Below are 20,399 nucleotides of genomic sequence, written 5' to 3'. Positions count from 1 at the left end.
CCCCACAACGACCACAGGAAACGCGGAGAAAAACGCTAAGTGAACCGGAAATAGGAGTCTGACGCACTCACTGCGCACGCTCACTCACCCGAGTCTGATTCTGAGAATGGCGGAGCTTGGGGAGGCGGACGAAGCGGAGTTACAGCGCCTGGTGGCCGCTGAACAGCAGAAAGCGCAGTTCACTGCACAGGTGAGAGGGCCGGGATCAGCCTTGGGAGTTGTAAGAAAAGGAAGGTGAAGTACAGGTCCCGGACCCGTGGAGCTCTGTATTACTGACGAAGTGGTGAGGCAACTGGAAGCTGGATCCCGGCTGTGACCCGGTCCCCTACAGTAGTGCTCAGGTAGGGGATAGAACTTAAAAGCATGGGATCCTTACCAGCCAGGGGACCGTGTGGGCTCCCATCTGCCTCTGCCTTTTGAAGGCCACGTGCCAGGAGGCGAGACACCCACCCACTTTGTTTTGATTTCGTTGTCGCTTTCTGCCTCTGTGGATTGGTGAAGATCGTTTGCGATAATGTATTTGAAAATAGTGGGCACTAAAACATTATTGGAGAAAGCTCAGCTCTTAAGAATTCATTGCAGGACTGGGATTGTGGCTCAGCGGTAGAGCACTAGTCTAGCACGTGTGAGGCCCTGGTTCGATCCTCAGCACCACATAAAAATAAAGATATTGTGTGTTCAACTACTTCTAAAAAAAAATGTTAAAAAAAAAAAAAGAATTCATTGCAAAGCAAGGGTTTTGTTTTGTTTTGGAGAACTTAAGGGGAGATTCAAACCCCAGCGTGGCCTTTGCTGGCTGCATGACCTTGGACATTATAATTAGAGTTATTTAGTACCTAGCCTCTCAATAATACCTCGGGTAAATGTTTATTTTGTCCCTTTTGCTGGGCAGTAGGAGGAGGCAACTATGCAGGAAGAGTAGCAAGAACCTGTTAGAAATTTTTGGGTCTTGAATATTCTGAAAATGCACACTTTTTCTGTGCCCATATATGCATTTTTTTCTGGAGAATGAATCCGTATTCTTAATGTTTCCATGGCCCCCACAATGTTAAGAACTAACATTGTCTTCAGGGCACAGGTTCTGAATGAGTGCTGCTACTTTCCTGTTTTTACCTTGTGCTGGCTGCCTTGGGGGATATTAAAGAAGGTATTAGCACTACCTGAGAATTTACCATCTGTAGGGATGAGGATCTGGGCCAAGTGGAGACATGTAACAAAGAGCCCAAAGTGATTTCCCATGGTTCATTGGTTGAAAGGATGGTTTTGTGAGGAAATTGAAAATAAAGAAGTAAGAGAGTGATCACTTAGGGTTATCTACAAACCCCAATGGTTAATATTTTTCTTCCCCCTTAGGTGCACCACTTCATGGAGCTATGTTGGGATAAATGTGTGGAGAAGCCAGGGAATCGCCTAGACTCTCGAACTGAAAATTGTCTCTCTAGCTGTGTGGACCGCTTCATTGACACTACTCTTGCCATCACCAGTCGGTTTGCCCAGATTGTACAGAAAGGAGGGCAGTAGGCCACCCCTTAAGAAAATGACAAAAGCAGTGGACTTGTTATTAAGCAGATTGAAGTGCAAGTGGGGGAGGAATTGTCAACTGATTGTCAAGTCAGCATCAGGCTGTTACCAAGTTTGTTGGTGCTAAAAAGTAACAGATCGAATGTTCAAAAAGTGAAATTTTATTTATTTGGAATTCAGAAATTCCAGGTTGTATCACACCAGTTATTCAATAAACATGAATTCTCCAACTTTTTTTTTTCCTTTAAATTTCATTTTAGGATTTAATATTGAGATATCTGGCAGGAACAATAGAAATAAACATGTTCCAAGGCTAGTAGTGCAAATAGGAGATGATAGGTTTTGAAGAGCCACCCTAAGCCATAGTTAAAAGGGTTGGAAGTAGATCAAAGTCTTAGCTTAAGGCATAGAAGAGAATCTGGAGTTGAAAGATGAATAACAAAACAGCTTTATTGCTTATACTTGACCAAGAAAAGATAAAACATGGAAAGGAAAAAAAAAACAGGCAAAATATGTATTCCTTGGGAAAGAGATAAGCCTGCTAGTATGGTAGGAGGGAAAGGTCAAGACCCAAAGAGCCAACTTCCTGGAGGTGCCTTATTCTACTGGGCTCATTTTCCCAAATCTGTGCTTTCAATCAGTACTTAAGAGCACAAAACAATGCTAAAAAAATACACACTAATAACTCCTTCCAACAAAGACTTCAGTTGCTCCAAGAAGGTTAAGAGGTAGTAATTAAAAGACTCTTCTTACCCCCCCTATTAGGTTTCCACTTATGCCAAGGACAAAAAATATATACCATGGAACATTGACAACTGAGTACCAAAGTATTAGTATTTCAAATAAATATCCCAAAAGGTAGCACCCACTCATAATCAAAGGATAGGGCACCTCTGGCCAACCATGTATTTTAAAACCAAGCATTTATTAGAAATTGTTCCATAAAGAGAACTAATTTTAGTAGTTAGAACTATAAAATAAACTTCATGGAATGTCATCATAGTTGTATTCTATTGCTGGTGTCTTAAATTGTCATGCTACCATGAAGTACTCTATTACACATGGGGAAAGGCCAGGGAGATTAACTTAAGCTGCTCTAGAACTTACAACTGATTAATGGCAGAACTAAGACCAAAAGTCTTGAGTTTTTAAGCCTTTTTCTTAGCTCATAAAGTGACAATAAGGAAGAAAATGACAATATGCCACTTGACCTTTTCTCCCATAATGAAAAATTCACCTGTGTTCTGCCAGCCTTCTCTCAGTGATATTTTGGTTTCTGAAGAAATAACATAGTAGGGATCACAGTATGGCAAAGAGAAATAATGTGGTCTTTACTTGGTGCTTTAACTCAAAAAGGCAGAGTGGGAAGAAGTAGATATGTCCCTGAGAAGCCTGTTTCATTTTGGAACTGATTCAACTTAGTTTCAGGGAAAATCTAAATTCATTACTAGAATTAGAAACGAACAAGGATGACAAAGGGCTGGGAGTATAGCTCAGTGGTAGAGTGCTTGCCTAGCATGCATAAGACCTTGGGAACAATCCCCAGACTTGGGGGTGGGGACAATATTTAGACATTTAGATGGCTGTTGCTACCCTGAATCCCTTTCAGAGCATTATTAGCATAACTAATTCCTAATTCTTCCCCATTTGGTAGATGTTATGACAACTGAAGAAATAATTTTGAACACAAGTCTGTTTAGGCAATATACAGCAATGGAACTAGAAAACCATTTACTATTAAGTTACCATGTGTTACAAGTATACTAAGTGTAGCTATAGATCCTGTCCAGCAGGGAAATTTGGGAAAACCCTAGACTCTCTTTTAACAGTTGTCTTTGGATCTTAACATGAAACAGTTTGTTCTTAAGCCATTTTCTCATTAAATAAACCAGACCACAGTTGTGGGGTCAAAAAAACCCCAAGGATCAAAGCACCAAGGCTGAAGACAAATCAGTTAGGATACCTGCTGTATAAACATAGTGTTTGCTTTATCAAACCATTCTACTTAACACTGCTTTCCAATCAATCCCTCTTGATCTTAGCCCTCAGTTTCCCCAACTTCAACATTCCAATTGGTGTACCCAGGTCATTATTGGATTCAGCTTTCTGGGTTCTTTAATTTACTATATATGTCCTCTACACTAAATGTGATTAATTGCAAAAAAATAATCTCTTCAAGAAACCTTCATAACAAAATACCAGATTCCCTATTAACAAGAAAAGGGGATCAAGTTTAACAGGCCAAAACAGAAGACAGGAGTCTGTCAAAACATATAGATGGCACAAGACAGCTCTGACCTCAGACCCCCTGTGCTGAAGGAGTCACTGGCAAAACTCCAGGTGTAAGAGCTGTAAATAACCAGAGTCAAATGAGAAATACAAGAATGTTTCCCATTTAGTCATCCTCTGAGCTCTCCGCAGACCTTTCATCTGTAGCCACTTTCCAATTTGTGCGTTTGTTTGTCCTCTCCTGTATTTCATTGTTAACTACGGGGATATGGACATTTTTCTCTCTCTTTTTCCTTTTGGTTTTCTCATTGTCTCTTTCCTCACTCTCCTCAGAACTGCTGGATGCTGAATCATCTGACTGGGAAGTGTCACTTTCTGCCCCTACAAATAAAGCAGATTTTTTGAGAGACTTTTTCCTAGATTTTTTCTTGCGCTTATGTGGCTGTTTTCTTTTCCGGGTACTAGAAGCCCCAGTTTCTTCTGAGAACTCGCTTGAGGAATCTGCTGTTACATCTGTGGCTTCCTTCTTGCTTTTCTTCTGTTTTTTGTGTGATCTTTTTTTCTGCTTCTTTTTGTGAGATTTCTTTGACTTCTTATGTTTGCGGGATTCATGAGTAGATGATTTTACCTGGGGAGATGTTTTTTTCCCATTGGTAATATCTTGCTGATCACTACTAATAAGAGTTAAAAACAAACAAATAAAAAAAAAAAAAAACCAGAATCTTTTATGTAGAAAAGGTACACATAAACATTTTAATATTCTGCATTCTAGATAAGAAATTGTTAACATTTGAATTTTAAATCAATTTTGACAAAGGATTACTATGAGTCTTACACACTTACATTGAGTATTTGTTTCATCTTTAAAATGAAGATAAAAATTCTAATATTGTACCATATTGTACAGAATAGTTAAACACCAGTCTCCCCTTATCCATGGTTTCATTTTCTGTGGTTTGTTGGCCAATCATAGGGCAAAAATACTAAATGGAAAATTTCAGAAATAAATATTCACAAGTTTTCAATTGCATGCCATTCTGAGTTGTATGATGAAATTCCTCACAGTCCCTCTTTGTCCCACTTGGTATGCAAATCACCTTGTCCAGCTACCCAACCCTTAGTCATTTAGAAGCCATCTGGGTTATCAGCTCTATCATGGTACAGCAGTGCTTATTTCAAGTAAACCTTATTTTACTTAACAGTGGCCCCAAAGCACAAGAGTAGTGATGCTGGCAGTTCAGATATACCAAAGAGAAGCCATAAAATGCTTCCTTTAAGTGAAAAGATAAAAGATAAAAAGTTTGTTACAGGTACGTATTATGTGCAGGAAAAAAAAAAAAAGAGTAATATAGTGCTTGAGGTTCAGTACTATCTGAGATTTCAGGCATCCACTGCAGGTCTTAGAACACATCTACCATACATAGGGAAGGACTATTATATATAAAAATCAAAATATTTACAAATATGCCAAATATCAATCAAAAACAGACAAAATAGGGACTGCCTCCCAACCAAATCTTTTTGTTGTTGTTGTTGTGGGGGCAGGAAATAGGGGCTTTCTATGTTGACCAGGCTGGTCTCACTTCCTGGGCTCAAGTGATCCTACTGCCTCAAACATCGGAATAGCTAGGACTAAAAGTATAAACCACCACACCTAATTCTAGCTACATTTTCAGTGGCAAATATTTTTAAAAATTAGGAAGGCAATTTATAATATAGACTGTTTATGCTACCTTAATTTTCAACTTCTTTTTCAGTAAACCTAATTACCTTACCTGTCTGTTTCAAACTCTTCAGGGTACAATTCTTTATAACCACTGTGACCCCATCTGTAAGGTGACACATTATATTGTTAAAGCAATGCATACATTTTGGGAAATCAAAAAGATTAATTTATGCCATATATACACATTCATACACATGGGACAAAGAAAATAGACATATAGTACAGCCATATCCTTATTATAGCTCAGTAATAGCTACATTTTCTGTATTGTACACTATCATTTCAGACACAAAGGATTCCTCTGTCCATTTGTAAAAGAATTATCCATTCTTTTTTAAGATACTGCTCTTTAGGTAAAAAGCACTTTTCCCAAAAAATAATGTCATTGGGGCAATTATTTTCTTAAATAACAGCAATTTAAAAATATTTATTGAAATATAATTCACATACCGAGAAATTTGCCCTTTCAAAATGTGGTGCCTCTAACCCATGACAACTATTAATCTGCTATCAATCTCTACTCATTTGCCTATCTTGGACATACCATGTAAAAATAAATCATGTCACTTTTTGTGTCTGGCTTTTCTTTCATCTTGCATAAGATTTAAGGTTCTTCTATGTTGTAGTACATATCAGTAATTCATTCCTCTTACTGCCAAAAATATATCCCCTTGTACAGATATCCCACATTTTGTTTATCAATTCATCAGGAAATATTTGGGTTTCTACTTTTTTGGCAATTATGAACAAAGCTGCTATAAACACCTGTGACCAGGTTTTTGTTAGGTCACTAATTCTCAAGTACATATTCTCAGGCCAAATACCATTAAAGATTATAAAAAAATTAATCACAAACCTGTCTGGCATGTTAGCTTCATAATCATATAGCTTCTTATTCCAGGATTTAGCTTTCAGAAAATCATCTTCCAGAGTCCCAGCAATTTCATTCTTTGGCCTCCAGTAGTCTCTTTGACTTTCTTCATCAAAACCATCACTACGCATCCGACTACAGAAGAAAACAGAACTTTTAGACTTCAAAACAATCTGTATGGTTACTTTATGAAGTATCATGCATAAAACACAGAACAGGCTGAGAGGAGGAAAAAAACAACCAAATATTGTTTAAAAAATAAAAATAACATGTATTAGAAATTATCTGTTCATTTCTACTAACAGTTTCATCTGAAATGTCCTCCAAAGACCCATGAGTTGAGGCTTGATCCCCAGAATGACACTATTGGGAGGTAATGGAACCTTTAAGAGATGAGGCCTAGTAGAAGGTCTTTAGATCATTGGTGGGTGTGCCCTCAAGGAGAATAAGGGAAATCAGTCCTTCCTATTCTCTCCTTTTCTGCTTCCTGCACATGAAGTGAGCAATTTTGCTATACTATGCATTCTGGACATGACAAGCTACCTCACCTCAGGCACAAAGCAATAGTGCCAATCTACTATGAAACCTCCAAAACTATAAGCCAAAATAAATCTTTTCTCTTTAGAAATTAATCATCTCAGGTATGTTGTTATTGTAATAAAGCTAACAAAACTCTATTTATTTGTAAAGGCCAACAACAAATCTTAGGGCTGGGGTTGTGGCTCAGAATTGAATCCAGTGGCTCACAACCACTCAGCACCACATAAAAATAAATAAATAAATAAAAAGGTTCATCCACAAAATATATGTGTGTGTGTGTGGTTATACATATATAAACAATAACAAATCTTGACTGTTACTACTCCCATTATAGAGTATAGATGAAATCATTTTTGGACTGTGTCATGCTGTAGGCTCACTCACTAATTCTTCACCAGGAGGGCATGCAAAGTGAGAAGCACAGCAAAATCGCAGTTGGGGACATTTTACTCTAGAGATTCTGAAATACACCTCCTGCTCTTGCAAATCAGCAACTTGCTGTAATAAGGCCATAGTAACAATGGGAATAAGGACTAATCCATGGTAATATTGGGGCAGGAAAAAATGTTGATAACCACTGATCTGGCCTCTGCTTACAATCTCCACTAACCAGCCACTAAGCCACCTCATGAGTTATTAAAAATGTTTAAGGCTCTCCTACATGCCAGGCACTACTGTTCTAGCTGGTAGGAACAGAACAGCAAATGACATTATCAGAATTCTTGTCCCTAAAAAGATTGTTTTAAAATTTATTCACTTTCAGTTGCAGCAAATCTAGGGGCTGAGACAGAAGGACTTCAACTTAGCAAGGTCCTAAGCAACTTCATGAGACCCTGTCTCAAAATAAAAAAAGGGATAGGAATGTAGCTCAGTGGTAAAGTGCCCCTGGGTTCAATCCCCAGTACTAAAAAAAAAAAAAAAAAGATTTACCATTCATTCACCATGACAGCATTAGGAGAAGTCTACTCCAAGAGAAATCGTTTTATTTGTGGATTGCCACTTGGAATTAACCAGTACAAAATAATCATTACCTGTACTAACTCTACTTCTGAATTCTCAAAGGACCACCTTCAGAAAGGAAAAAAAAAAAAAAACCCTGGCAGATATTTATTTATATTGTGACTGTCTTTTTCCCATGTACATCCTAAATACTTCTTACTTGAAGCTATTCACACATAGGTAATCATACACTGAAGTCCACATACTCCATAGGCATACATACTCTCCTTAAATATCTCATTATTAACTGTTAATTTCCACCACCACCCCCCAAAAAAGCTTTAGAAATCAGAATTATGACTTTATATTCATTTCTCTTAAACATAGCTCCTACACTTACAGGCATGAGTGAAGCCTAAGAGATGTTCCAAGTTCCTCAGACATTCCTATACCTCCACAGATAAAAGAAAACTAAGCTTGTATAATCCTTCACATTCATACTCAAAATTATTACAAAGGAAATGTGGAAAGCTATTGATCTGGCAAAGACAGTAAGTAGACGGAGCAAAGAAAAAGGCTGAAAGAATGAAAAGTTAAAGGGAAATGAAATGATTGATTAATTAAATGACCAAAAGATTCCAATAGAAAACTGTAAGTTTAAAAACTATTAGACAAGGTCAGAATCTACGACCCTAAGTATTTACAACTGTCCACAGCCAAACTTTTTTTTAAGTTTTCCATTGCAAATAAGTATTGCTGGGCATAGTGGCACATGACTATAACCCAAGTGATTCAGGAGGCTTAGGCAAAAAGATCACAAGTTTGAGATCAGCCTTGGCAACTTAGTGAGACCTTTCTCAAATAAAAGATACAAAGGGTTGGGGATTTAGTTCAGAGGTAGAATGCCCACTGATATGGTTCAAGCCCCAGTACCACAAAATAAACTTGAATAAATTAAATGAAAAGGATTGGTATTCCAGCAATTCGGGACACAGAGGCAGGAGGATTTCCAGTCCAAGCCCAGCCTTGGCAACTTAGCAAGACCCTGCCTCAAAAAAAAAAAAAAATGCTGGGAATGTAGCTCAGCTGTAGGAGTAAGAAATTTTAGAATAAGTACTAGCATGTGTGAGGCCCTCAATTCAATCCCCAGCACTGGAAAAAAAAAAAAAAAAAAAAAAAGGGCAAATAAATACAAAGTGTCTAGCATATGGAATATGGATCATAGTCATTATCTTTATGTTTGGGTGTAGATTTGTGAAAAAGGGAAGGCTTAATATAACTCACATGACTGAATTTATCTATCTTAACATATCAAAATATTTTTAAGCAAAAGTTGATGATTATTAAGAAGATGAGAAATATTCTGGTTCTCAGAGCTGCAACTTCACCTTGAACTGCTGGGTAACATTTTCCTTTTCGTCCCCTGGTAAGCATCCTCCATCTGTTTCTCTAGTTCTCTTATTTTCCACATATCTGACTCCTCCTGAATCTAGATTTATTTTTAAAAGGAAAGAAACAAAAATAAGTCACTAAAAATAACACTTTACATTGCAGAAAAGTATCTGAAAATACAGTCTGCACTAATTATAGGTTACAGACTGGACTATGATCAGGCACCTAGAAAATAAATTCTGGCTTCTCTAGAAAGTGGTTGAACAATTTAATAGATGAAATCTCAAGTATGTAGAATTCTACAGCAACAGAACTTTTTAACCCCTGCATAATCAGACTTACTACCCTACCAATTTTACAATTGTGCTGCAATTAACAAATAACAACAATTTCTAAGATACAACATAATTTTAACTACATAATCTCAATTGACTCGTAAGCAACTTTATGAGGAAAACGAGGCAGGTATCATTATTACGTTTTACTGAGAAAAAACAAAAGCTCAGAGAAAGTAAAAAAAAAAAAAACTAAAATTTCTAAGCCAAGACTCTTTTGACATTATAATTCTTGTCAAAAACAAAAACAGTATGGTTGCTAGAGAATTTCCTAGAAAGCAAAGTACAACTGCCCACGAACAAGAACACATTTTATTTCTAATTTCTCCTGCATAATTGTTTTAAATCTGTGCTAGGTTTATCATTTTTAGCTACCACTCTCAAATCTTAAGTCCCCCATACAACTAGAAGTAGGTTAACACAATTGCACATCAGCATAAGTAGCAGTTATAACCTCACCCACAATTAAAAACTCAAGTGATCTGATAGTGGTATTATTTATGATAAAACCAATGGTACAATTTACTGAAGAACACTAAACTAGGGGTCTTGGCCCCTCCTTTTCATTATATGTACTCTCCTAGGTGATCTTATCTACCTACTCTTATGACCTCTATCATTTATCTACATATCAATTTTCATTTATGTCCACTCCCAACTTTTCTCCTTTCTTCCAAATTCAAACTTTCAATTGTAAGCCCCACACTATAAAATGGTCAAAACCAAACTAAATAAAGTTCTCATCATATTTATCTTTCATTGTTATTGTTCCCTGTTTTAATTAATGGGACCATCATTATCATCTACCTAGTCACACACACTGATTCCACTCTTATCACTATCATCCCATCAGTCTCCAAGACTTTTGGACTGTATCTCCTAAATTGCTCTTCTGATCCCCACAGTCACTGCTTTCATTCAAACCCTCATCATCTCTCACCTGGAACACTATATTCATTTCCTCAATGATCCCTCTACTGTTTCTCCCATCTGATTTATTCCCTACCCAGTTAATAAATCATCTTTCTAAAATACAAATATAATCATGTCATGCCCTGCTGAAAATATTTGAAGGCTTTTTTATTGCTTTGAGGTAAAAGTGTAATTTCTAAACATCACAAACTAACCCTAATTTGCCATTCAGATCTTATCTAATACTATATTCCCTATTTTCTAGATGCACACCAAGTGATTCATGCCCTTTTTTTTTTTTTTTTGGTGGTACTGGGCATTGAACCCAGGGCTTTGCACATGCTAGGAAAGTACTCTACTACTGAGCTACGGCTGCAGCCCATGCCTTATTGTTTCCATAGATGATACTCTGTTCAGAATGATCTTTTATATCAAATAAAATTATAGCAATTCATCAAGAACCAGTTAAAATATCAGCAGTTCAAATACATTCATTCTGCAGGAACTTTTCTAATTTCCCAAGGCAGAGTTCAATATTCCTTCTTCAGTGCTCTAACACACTTTGTAACTGTCTCTACTAAATAGTACTTACCAAACTGTACTGTAATTATCTATTGATTCATACTGGTACTTCCCAACTGTGCCAGAATAATGCTTAGTATACTACATGGGCTAAGAGTTGAGCAATGACTGGGATGTACCTCCCACCTTATTGTGAGCATCTGTATGCCGGATGACATTCCTCAGGAGGACTTTCCCCAATGGAACCCGAGACATTCTTCAATCTGAAAGGAATAAATAAATAACACTTAATAATCTCTTTGATTGTCTCATCTTTTGTTAAATTTTATAAAGAAGTATGAGGTAAAAGAAAGATCACTGAACTAGAAGTCAAAGGTCCTGAGGAATAGTTTTTCCTTCACCATTAAAAGAAAGAAATATCTGATCACAATTAATATAAGGATATAAAGAAATAATGCACATTAAAGTCCTTTAAAACTCTGTAAGACTGCACAAAATTAAGTGCTTTCATAGGCTCAGATTTATTTAATCTTCACAACTCTACGCTTTAATAAGGCAAATAGCTGTCCCTCAGTATCTACAAGGGATTGGTTCCAGGACCCTGAAGATATCAAAATCCAAAGATGCTCAAGTCTCTAATATAAAATGGAGTAGTACTTACATTTAGCCTATGTACATCCTTCTGTATACTTTAAATCATCTCTAGATTACTTATAATACCTAATACAATGCAATGTAAATAGTTGCTAAAGTGTATTCTTTAGATAATAACAACAAGAAAAACATCTGTACAGGTTCAGTACAGAGGCAATTTTTTTCTCAATATTTTCAATTGGCTGTTGGTTGAACCCGAAAACGCGAAGATGCGGAACAGAGGATACCGAAGGGCCGACTGCATCTCCATTCCTATTTTGTAGATGAAGTTCCCTTAAAAAGTCGTAACTTGCCCCAGGCCTCATAATCCCAGGCAAACGATGTGTGTCAATGTCCAGTTTAGAAATCAAATCTCGAATCCCAAAATTAGTTTGCGATGAAGCAAATACCTAGATTTAAGAGTGTCAGAAACCACAAAAGTCAACAGTAACAAAAACTGATGCCTAAAAACATCAAATGCAAAGATGGGTTTAATTTCTTAATTCGGGGCCTTTTATTTTCTATTCTGTATGGAAGTTTCCAAAAACTAGATGACAAAGCTATGCACATGTGCAGCTAGCAGGGGCTTTGTGTAACCACCCCAACGCTCACTCACCCCTCGATCCTGAGGAAATCAGGCATCTTGTTAGTGTGAGACGAAGAACCACTCCATTACAAGATCTCCTCCGACCCAGGAAGCCAAGGAGTCAGGGCTCAAAGGCAGCTCTGCAGCTTCACCCGAGTCCTTCGTGAAACGTAGCCTTCCCACCGGTTATTCTGCCCTCACCCGTGGCCCAGGCCACGGCTGCCTTCCCCCAGCCCAGATCTCTCTCCCGGACTGAGACCAGAGGGAGCGCCGGTACGGAATCCGGACCGCCGGGCTGACCCAAGCATGCCCCGCTCACACTCTGCTGGGATAGCCCCCCGGAGTAGGGTTTCACTCCCCAGAAAGGATGAAGACGCTTGGGATGGGTACGACCTTCCGTTGGGCCCCAAAAGTGTCTAGGGTGCTTGAAATGGGGGTTGAGGTTTCCAAGTAGAAAACAGAGAAAATACCCCCATCTTTGTCACCGGGGTCCCTGTCCCCCAGCGGCCTTGGAGCTCCCGGTGTTTTTCCCTCCAAACGCCCGCCCCACACAAATACACACAAACACACCCATACCGTGCGCCGCAGCCTCGCGTGGCGGGGGTGGGGGGAGGAAGCGATCTGGGAGAAAAAGGAGGAGGCTTCCCTTCCAGGCCGGAAGTCGTGCTCGCGAGAAATCTTTCCTTCCTATCGGAGACCCAAGACTCCCTCTGGGAGGGTTTCCTGGGCACTCTAGGGGCCGACGCCTACGGAAAGGAAGCAGGCGCTTTCTTGGAAGAGAACACCGGTCTGGTCCAGCTGAAGTGCAAGCCCGGCACCACAAGGGGGACATTCCGGAACTGCATGTAAAGAGACCTTCTCTGGCTGGAGCTTCCCGGGCTTAATTACAAGTTGTACCGTCTGGTTACCGTGGTAACAGGCGTCGCGGTTAGTCTAGGAACCGAGAGAAGAGGTGGGTTCCCAAGCTTTTGGAATGATTGTTCGTTGGGTTTGGTTGTCTATTTAATCTAACCCTAATGTAGTATTCAAAGACTCGAAGCCTCCTCTTTTCCTCATTCTGTGGACGCTATGAGACACCTCTCCAGTAGGAAGAGGGTAGGGGGACCAGGAGGGTTATCTCAAGAGATAGAAATATTATTACTCTTATGTAATGTTTACCAAGTGTTCCAGCTTCTGTATTTTAAGGAGCTAATTATTTAATCCTGACATTAATTGTCAGAGATAGGAGTTATCTTCATTTTGAGTAGAATAGAGACATATTTACATTTCTTACTCAAGGTCACATAGCTAGCAGGAGATAGAATTAAGATTAGAATCTATGCATACTGGCTCAGAGTCCTTGATCTTAACCACTAAACTACACTGAGGATTAAGAAGATCTCATGTGGACCTTACCCCACACACAAACTTGTCTATTTCAGTACTGGGGAGGCTCCAGTCAACCAATATTCAGGTGTTGGGATCACCTAGATCACCAGAAAACCCAGACAGAAGATGACTGCTATGCTCACTTAGGGTTTGTGAAGGTCTAGGTAGAGGTAAGGCCTTATCTGAGAGGTCAACTTAAGAATTTAGGAAGGGATGTAGAATAAGGAAATGATAAAGTCGTGCTGGGCCACAATCTTTTAGACACAGGTGTTAAGGTTAGCTTACCTTAACTTCACCAAAAAAATTCCTGATGAGTTCCCCCTCCCCTAATAAAAATAAATAAGTCAATAGTTACACAGACAGATTTTTCTTTAAGTTATATCTTTCCACAGGCTTTAGAGGCCTATTTTACTATCAATCATGAAGACATCCTCAAAAGGTCTACTCACCCAGCTTACTCAGTTCTGGACCCTTCTAGACGATCTGGCTGAAAATGACCCTGAGGGCTATAAAAACTTTATTGAACAAGAGCTGAACGAGGGAAAACAGCTATGTGCTGGCCCAGAACCACAGTTCTGTGTACAGACCAGGATGCTGGTATGTATGTAGAGTTAGTGCTAGGGATGGGGAGGTCTTGAATGAATGAATGATCCTGGAATAACCAAAGAATGAATACCTTACCCTTAGCAATTGTTATTTTCATACAAGAAAACTTGATGAAATCTGCCTTTTTAAATAGAAAATGGAACATAGTGTGGAAGATTGTGTTGAAGGAGTAAGAATGGGAAATTCATACTTGATATGTTTTGGAAATCTCAAAATGAGTCACTTTTTCTGCTAGAAGGAAAAGATGATGTAGTGATTTAATAGAGAATTGTAAAGTTGAATCTTTTTCAAATAAAGAACTTATTTAAGATGTAAAGTGGTGAAATGGGGTCAAATGCACCTAGATCAACCACTTAGATAAATTCTCCCTTCTGCTGTCAAGTGTTTTTTGGGAGGGAACAGCAGCTAGATTCATGCTGAAAAAGTCAAGAGCTTTGGGAAAATCAAGTATAATTTATCAAACATGGTTTTAATACATGGAATGACTTAGTGCCTAAAATTCCCCCTCTTCCAGCTTTATTGTGAGTTGCTTTGAGGATATTATCAAAACCTAAGTTAAGAAAACTAAATTTTTAAGGTTTTGAGACATCAAAATTATTTGCTTTCCAGAAACCAAAAGAAAAAATGCTTTTTATCAACCTTTGTCAGTGGAAAAGGATCCCTGCTCCCAAATCACTCACTCATCCAGTACCTCTAATTGTTGGCAGACCAGAAGACATCTCTGAGACATCAGGTACAATGGGTTAAAGGAGAGAAAACATATTTTTAAAATTTTACTGGGAATTAGCATGGATCAGAGTTTACTTGGTAAAGGTATTTCAAGTAAAATATTTTATTTGATCATAACATAATTAATGTCAGGGCTGGGGTTGTGGCTCAGCGGTAGAGCGCTCATCTAACACGTGCAAGGCCCTGGGTTCGATCCTCAGCACCACATATAAATAAATAAACAAAATAAAGGTGTTGTGTACAACTAAAAAATAAATAAATAAATATTAAAAAAATAACATAATTAATGACAAATGAATTACCATGCAAATTTAACACTGTTCAAATTTCCTAATAATATGAGCCACTTTTAACCCATATGAAGATGCTAAGCAATGCCTTCATTGGAATTTTGTGTATATAATGCTATTGTGATTGGATCTGAAAAATACAGACTTTATTGGGAATATAGTTTAATATATAACCTGACACTATCATGAGAGAAAGAATTTATCTTCACTTTATACCCTCTGAATTACACACAGATACTTATACAGTCATCGATGTTGCCTACAATCCTGATATTCTCCAGACAACAGAAAAGGACCAAGTGAAAAAAGATCAGTTAGTAAAGATGACTATGAAATGCATTGAAGAACAACTCCAATTCACTCTCTCACACACTTACCATATTACCAAATTCAGAATAAAAGGAAGCATTCAAAGAACAAAACAAAATCTAATGGGAATACAGGCTGAATGCACAGATTTAAAAGAGAGAATGAGAAAGGGTAAGTAGATGAATATAAATCAAAATCTAAACTTTTGATTTAAAATTTTCTTGCAACCTGTGTATGTTTTGCAATCTAGAAGTCTTCAATGATGAGAAACTTAAAAGAAAAATATAAAAATTAGATATTAGAAATGTTAAAGAATCCATGAAGACTTCTAAATTGTTCAACCAGATTTTTTTTGTTGTTGTTTGGATGCACTAGGGAGCAGACATAGGAGCTCCCATACTTGGCAAGGCTTCTATCACTGACCTACATCCCCAGATTCTTTTGGCTTAATATTCCTAAACTAATTTAACTGCAGCTTTATCTTCCATCTCAGCTAACAATACATACCTTGCAGCTCAAACCTGATAGCATTTTGTAATTTTTATCTCTCCTCCTTTTTTTTTCATAAAGAACATAGTCTTGGACAGATAAGAAGCAGTACTGTGAGCAATCCAGATCAATTTCCTCAGCTGCTACTGCCCAAAGACCAAGTTTCAGGCAAAGCGGGACGTTTGATAGAAGAGATTTCTAGTACTGAAATACAGGTGGAGATGAAGATACCAGTCTATGAATTAAAAATTGTGAAGGATCAGAATGAGAAACCTCTGAAAATTGAATTAAAAGTTGAATTACCTGGTATTAATTCAGTGTCTCTCTGTGACCTTAGCGTTTCTGAGGTAAGTTCAGAAGGTAATATGGTAGTCCCTAGATATCCATGGGAGATTGTTTTCATGAACTCCTACAGTTACCTAAATTCAAGGATGCTCAAGTCCCTTATATGAAAATGATATAGTTATATTAAATTTGTATATAACCTATGGGAGTACCCTATGCACATCTTCCTATATACTTTCAATCATCCCTAGATAACTTATAAACCTAATACAATGGAAATCCTACGTAAGTAGTTGTGCATTAGCTTTGTTACTATAACAATTTCCTGAAATAATCAACTTTCAAAGAAAAATGAATGATTCACAGTTTCAAAAGGTCCCATCCATGATCAATTGATCCTGTTTTTAGACTTGTGGCAAGGCAGCACATCACAGCAGGAGCATGTAGCAGAGCAAAACCACTCATCTTATAGTGATAGGGAAAAAGAAAGTACCCAAGGTCCAGTCTGCTTCAGGGGCATGCCTCAATGACATAAAGACCTGCCACTAGGCCCTATCTTCTAAAGGTTCCACCGCCTTACTTCCCACTAGCTGCTTCCCTGGGGAGCAGTCCTTTACACATGAACCTTTGGGGGATACTTAAGATCCAAATTATAGCAAGTAGTTGAACTATCTTGTTTCAGAAATAATGAAAAGAACAAAAGCCTATTACATGTTCAATAAAGATGCAGTCATCATTTCCAATGAATTCTACATTTCCAGTCCAAGATAAAATTGAATCCATGGATGCAGAACCTTTAGATTCAGAGGGTCAGCATTCACTGTTATGAACTTCAGAATTTCATGGGCTTACCATTTGCTCAGGTTTATCAGCTATACCTGTTCTGCTCCATGAGTCTGTCACATTCTGAGATCCAGATGGAGTAATTACCATCTGAGATATTCCATTCTTGTGGTAGAGGAAAAGTAGAAATGGTAACCCATGCAATGGGGCTAAAACTTCCATTCAGACAGTATGGATCACTTCTGATTGCATTGCATTAGCCAAAGTACAAGGCCAAATCTTCCAATCAGTAAGACTGGGTAAAGACAGAAGTCCCTGGCAGGAATGATTCTCTTATAAAGAGCAGATAATTGAGGACTCGGGAAATAGCTCAGTGGTAAAGTTTACCATGCATGAGGCCCTGAGTTCAACCCCCAGCACCACACAAAAAAAAGTATGAATAAACTTATGCTGGGTGTAGTGGTACATACTTGTAATCCCAATAGCTTGGGAGCCTAAGGCAAGAGGATCACAAGTTCAGAGCCAGCCGCAGAAACTTTGTGGAGACCCTGTCTCAAAATTTAAAAAAAAAAAAAAAAAAATTAAAAGGCTGGAGATATGGCTCCTGGATTAAATCCCTGGTACAAAAAAAAAAAAAAAAAGGCACATAAGGGGCTGGGGATGTGGCTCAAGCGGTAGCACGCTCGCCTGGCATGCGTGCGGCCCGGGTTCGATCCTCAACACCACATACAAACAAAGATGTTGTGTCCACTGAAAACTAAAATAAATAAATAAATATTTAAAAAAAAAAAAAAGGCACATAATTGGAAACATTCCTACAGTCTGTCACTCTACCCTGATCAGATATTTGTTCCTCTGCTCAAGGAAAACACATCTATTCCCAGTATCAGGCTCTAAAGTACAGGATTTTGCCATTGTAATCTGTGTTGCTCCTGAATCACAGCCTGAAGACATAACAAGTTATTTATTCCTCCAGCCCCATCCACTGTATAATGTGGAATGGGGAGAGGAAAGCCATAATTTACAGTGTAAGTTCAGAAATGGGAAAAATGAGACTCACTGATGTTACCTGGTGCACAGCAATTCTGAAATACTAGTAGGCAAACCCTGTGAAGGCCCTTTACGTGAAGGTGAAGGATATTCTTAGCTCCCCAGTTTCATGATCTTCAGCTCCAGATGCAGGAGGTTTTTTTTTTCCTTCTCCATTATCCACCTTGGCTGTATCTTAAATATTATAGACTATGCCTTTCTCGTGTGCTGAGCAGCTTTCTCAGCCTGACCTGCTCATGAAGTGTCAGAGGCCCAAAGGATATTTAAAATTTTGAAGTCAGTTCCTTTTAGTCCAAGTTGTTTTTGTTTTGCTTACATTCAGTGCACACCCACAATTCCTTTTTAGACATGCCCATGTTTCAAAACCTATCTCTTGAGACTTAATTGCTGTCATTTTAGCCAAATGAAAGGATTTACTGAAGTCTACCTTAATCCACTCAAGAGGTTTTAACAGCAGGCATAAAGATCTGTGATTTAATCTTATCTCTAAACTGTCAAAATCAGGCTTTGTTAATAAAAATTTCTCAATTTTTATCCTTTATTGGCTGAAAACAAAAATATGTTCAATTTTTCAGTTTTCAATTATTAGAAATTTTGGGCTCCTATTCTATGTATTCTCTTTCAGTTCTACTTGCAACATGGGTGTTGTGGTTTGGATGCCCCCAAAGCTCACTTGTGAGACAATGCAATCAAGTTCAGAGGAGAAATGATTGGGTTGTGAGAGTCTTAACCCAATCAGTGAATTAATCATCTGATAAGGATTAACTGAGTGGTAACTGAAGGCTGATAGGGTGTGGCTGGAGGAGGTGGGCATTAGGGGCGTGGCTTTGGGTATATTTTTTTGTATCTGGAGAGTGGAGTCTCTCTCTCCCCTTCCTGATGTGAGCTGCTTCCCTCTATCATACTCTCCTGCCATGATGTTCAGCCTCACCTCAAGCCTTGAGGAATGGAGCCAGCCTTCTATGGACTAAGACCTCTGAAACCGTGAGCCTTCAAATAAACTTTTCCTCCTTACAGTTGTTCTGGTCAGATCCTTTAGTCACAGCAGCAAAAAAAGCTGACTGAAACACTGCGCAATTATTTTCTATACTAATTTTTCCTGTAATATCTTGTGAAATACAGAGCATAAGAATGGCATATTCTAGCAGGGCACAGTGGTGCATGCCTGTAATCCCAGGAGATTGGGAGGCTGAGACAGGAGGATTGCAAATTCAAAGCCAGCCTCAGCAAAAGCAAGGCACTAAGCAACTCAATGAGACCCTGACTCTAAATAAAATACAAAATAGATCTGGGGATGTGGCTCAGTGGTCAAGTACCTCTGAGTGAAATCCTGGGTAGCTCCCCGACCCCAAAAAAAGAATGGCGTATTTTAAAATATTCTTTTTAAGATGTAGCCAAGGTGGATACTGCATAGCAAAATACTTCCCAACAGATCATGAAAAACAATGAACTAGGGAGCTAAGGAATAAAGAAATATTTTAAGGAACCTAAGATGCTAACATTCTACTTCCCATTTCATCTAAATCCACCAATTCATTAGGTATATTATTTGTCTTCCAAATGATCATGATAGATTCACTAAGAGCTTTATCACTGTGAAACATCTTTCAAGTCCAAGTAAGTTTCCTTGCTGTTTTCTGGTTGACTCTTAAAACAATACCACATAATTTAGTATGGCAATATCCTACTTCTAGTACTCTATCAGTTAACATCTGACATACTGAGCAGCAATAACAATCTCAAAATGTCAGGAATTTACATCAGAAATTTTATTGCTCATTATAAGTCACATGGCAATAAAGTGATTCTCCTCTTATAGAAGTGAATAACTGGGAGCAAAATCCACAGCATAAACTTTAACCAGGAAATATTTCTATTTTCACCTTTTAATAATCTCTCAATTTATTATTCTTAGGATGATTTACTGATCGAGGTCTCTGAAAAGTACAGATTACATCTGAATCTTCCAGAATCTGTTAATATTGAAATGACTACTGCAAAATTTATCAAAGAGAAATCTACATTAATGATCATGATGCCACTGGTATAAAACAGCTGCACTATGTTTGGGATTTTTTAATGCTATAAGTCATGTAAATTATAGATAAAGAGGTAGTGGTTTAAATATTAATTACATATTTTTAAGAGGTCACTTTGATGTATTGACATTTTGCCTTCAGCTGTTTTATCTATTTTTCACTCACTTTTTCTTCTCAAATAAAGTTGTCATCAACGCCAAACTATTAAAAACAGTGAATCCATGAGGTACTTATTTTAAAAATAA

The 20,399-nt window shown here is 38.0% G+C and overlaps 3 protein-coding genes across 9 annotated transcripts; 2 read left to right on the top strand and 1 right to left on the bottom strand.

Annotated features, from left to right (window-relative positions):
• Window positions 1–19: 19 nt before the first annotated feature.
• Window positions 20–1,751, top strand: Timm8b (translocase of inner mitochondrial membrane 8 homolog B). 2 transcript variants are annotated; one of them, XR_011708602.1, is made up of 2 exons: window positions 20–341; window positions 1,354–1,436. XR_011708602.1 is itself a non-coding variant. In XM_027930533.2 (2 exons), the coding sequence occupies exons 1-2, from the start codon at window positions 107–109 to the stop codon at window positions 1,519–1,521; spliced, it is 252 nt and encodes an 83-aa protein (XP_027786334.1). In that variant the 5' UTR covers window positions 54–106; the 3' UTR covers window positions 1,522–1,751. The 2 variants fall into 2 exon arrangements, 1 of the variants encoding a protein (XP_027786334.1); XM_027930533.2 differs by having other exon boundaries at window positions 54–190; window positions 1,354–1,751.
• On the bottom strand, window positions 1,667–12,967 carry Nkapd1 (NKAP domain containing 1). Of its 6 annotated transcripts, none has more exons than XM_071616704.1 (7): window positions 12,783–12,966; window positions 11,869–12,030; window positions 11,174–11,250; window positions 9,215–9,315; window positions 6,333–6,482; window positions 5,526–5,579; window positions 1,667–4,424 (listed from the first exon to the last, which is right to left on the bottom strand). In XM_071616704.1, the coding sequence occupies exons 3-7, from the start codon at window positions 11,240–11,242 to the stop codon at window positions 3,917–3,919; spliced, it is 882 nt and encodes a 293-aa protein (XP_071472805.1). In that variant the 5' UTR covers window positions 11,243–11,250; window positions 11,869–12,030; window positions 12,783–12,966; the 3' UTR covers window positions 1,667–3,916. The 6 variants fall into 6 exon arrangements, with proteins under 6 accessions (XP_071472805.1, XP_071472806.1, XP_027786333.2 ...); XM_071616705.1 differs by lacking the exon at window positions 12,783–12,966 and adding an exon at window positions 12,237–12,772; XM_027930532.2 differs by lacking the exon at window positions 11,869–12,030 and having other exon boundaries at window positions 1,667–4,421; window positions 12,783–12,967.
• Window positions 12,885–20,367, top strand: Pih1d2 (PIH1 domain containing 2). The gene is made up of 6 exons (XM_027930529.3): window positions 12,885–13,158; window positions 13,967–14,171; window positions 14,790–14,913; window positions 15,434–15,679; window positions 16,079–16,344; window positions 20,031–20,367. Exons 2-6 carry the CDS (start codon window positions 13,995–13,997, stop codon window positions 20,163–20,165), a joined length of 948 nt encoding a protein of 315 aa, XP_027786330.2. The 5' UTR covers window positions 12,885–13,158; window positions 13,967–13,994; the 3' UTR covers window positions 20,166–20,367.
• Window positions 20,368–20,399: the final 32 nt, after the last annotated feature.

Source organism: Marmota flaviventris, chromosome 9 (assembly GCF_047511675.1).
Source record: "Marmota flaviventris isolate mMarFla1 chromosome 9, mMarFla1.hap1, whole genome shotgun sequence".
Classification (NCBI taxonomy): Eukaryota; Metazoa; Chordata; class Mammalia; order Rodentia; family Sciuridae; genus Marmota; species Marmota flaviventris.
The sequence above is the reverse complement of the archived record's forward strand: the minus strand, read 5'-3'. Positions and strand labels throughout refer to the sequence as shown.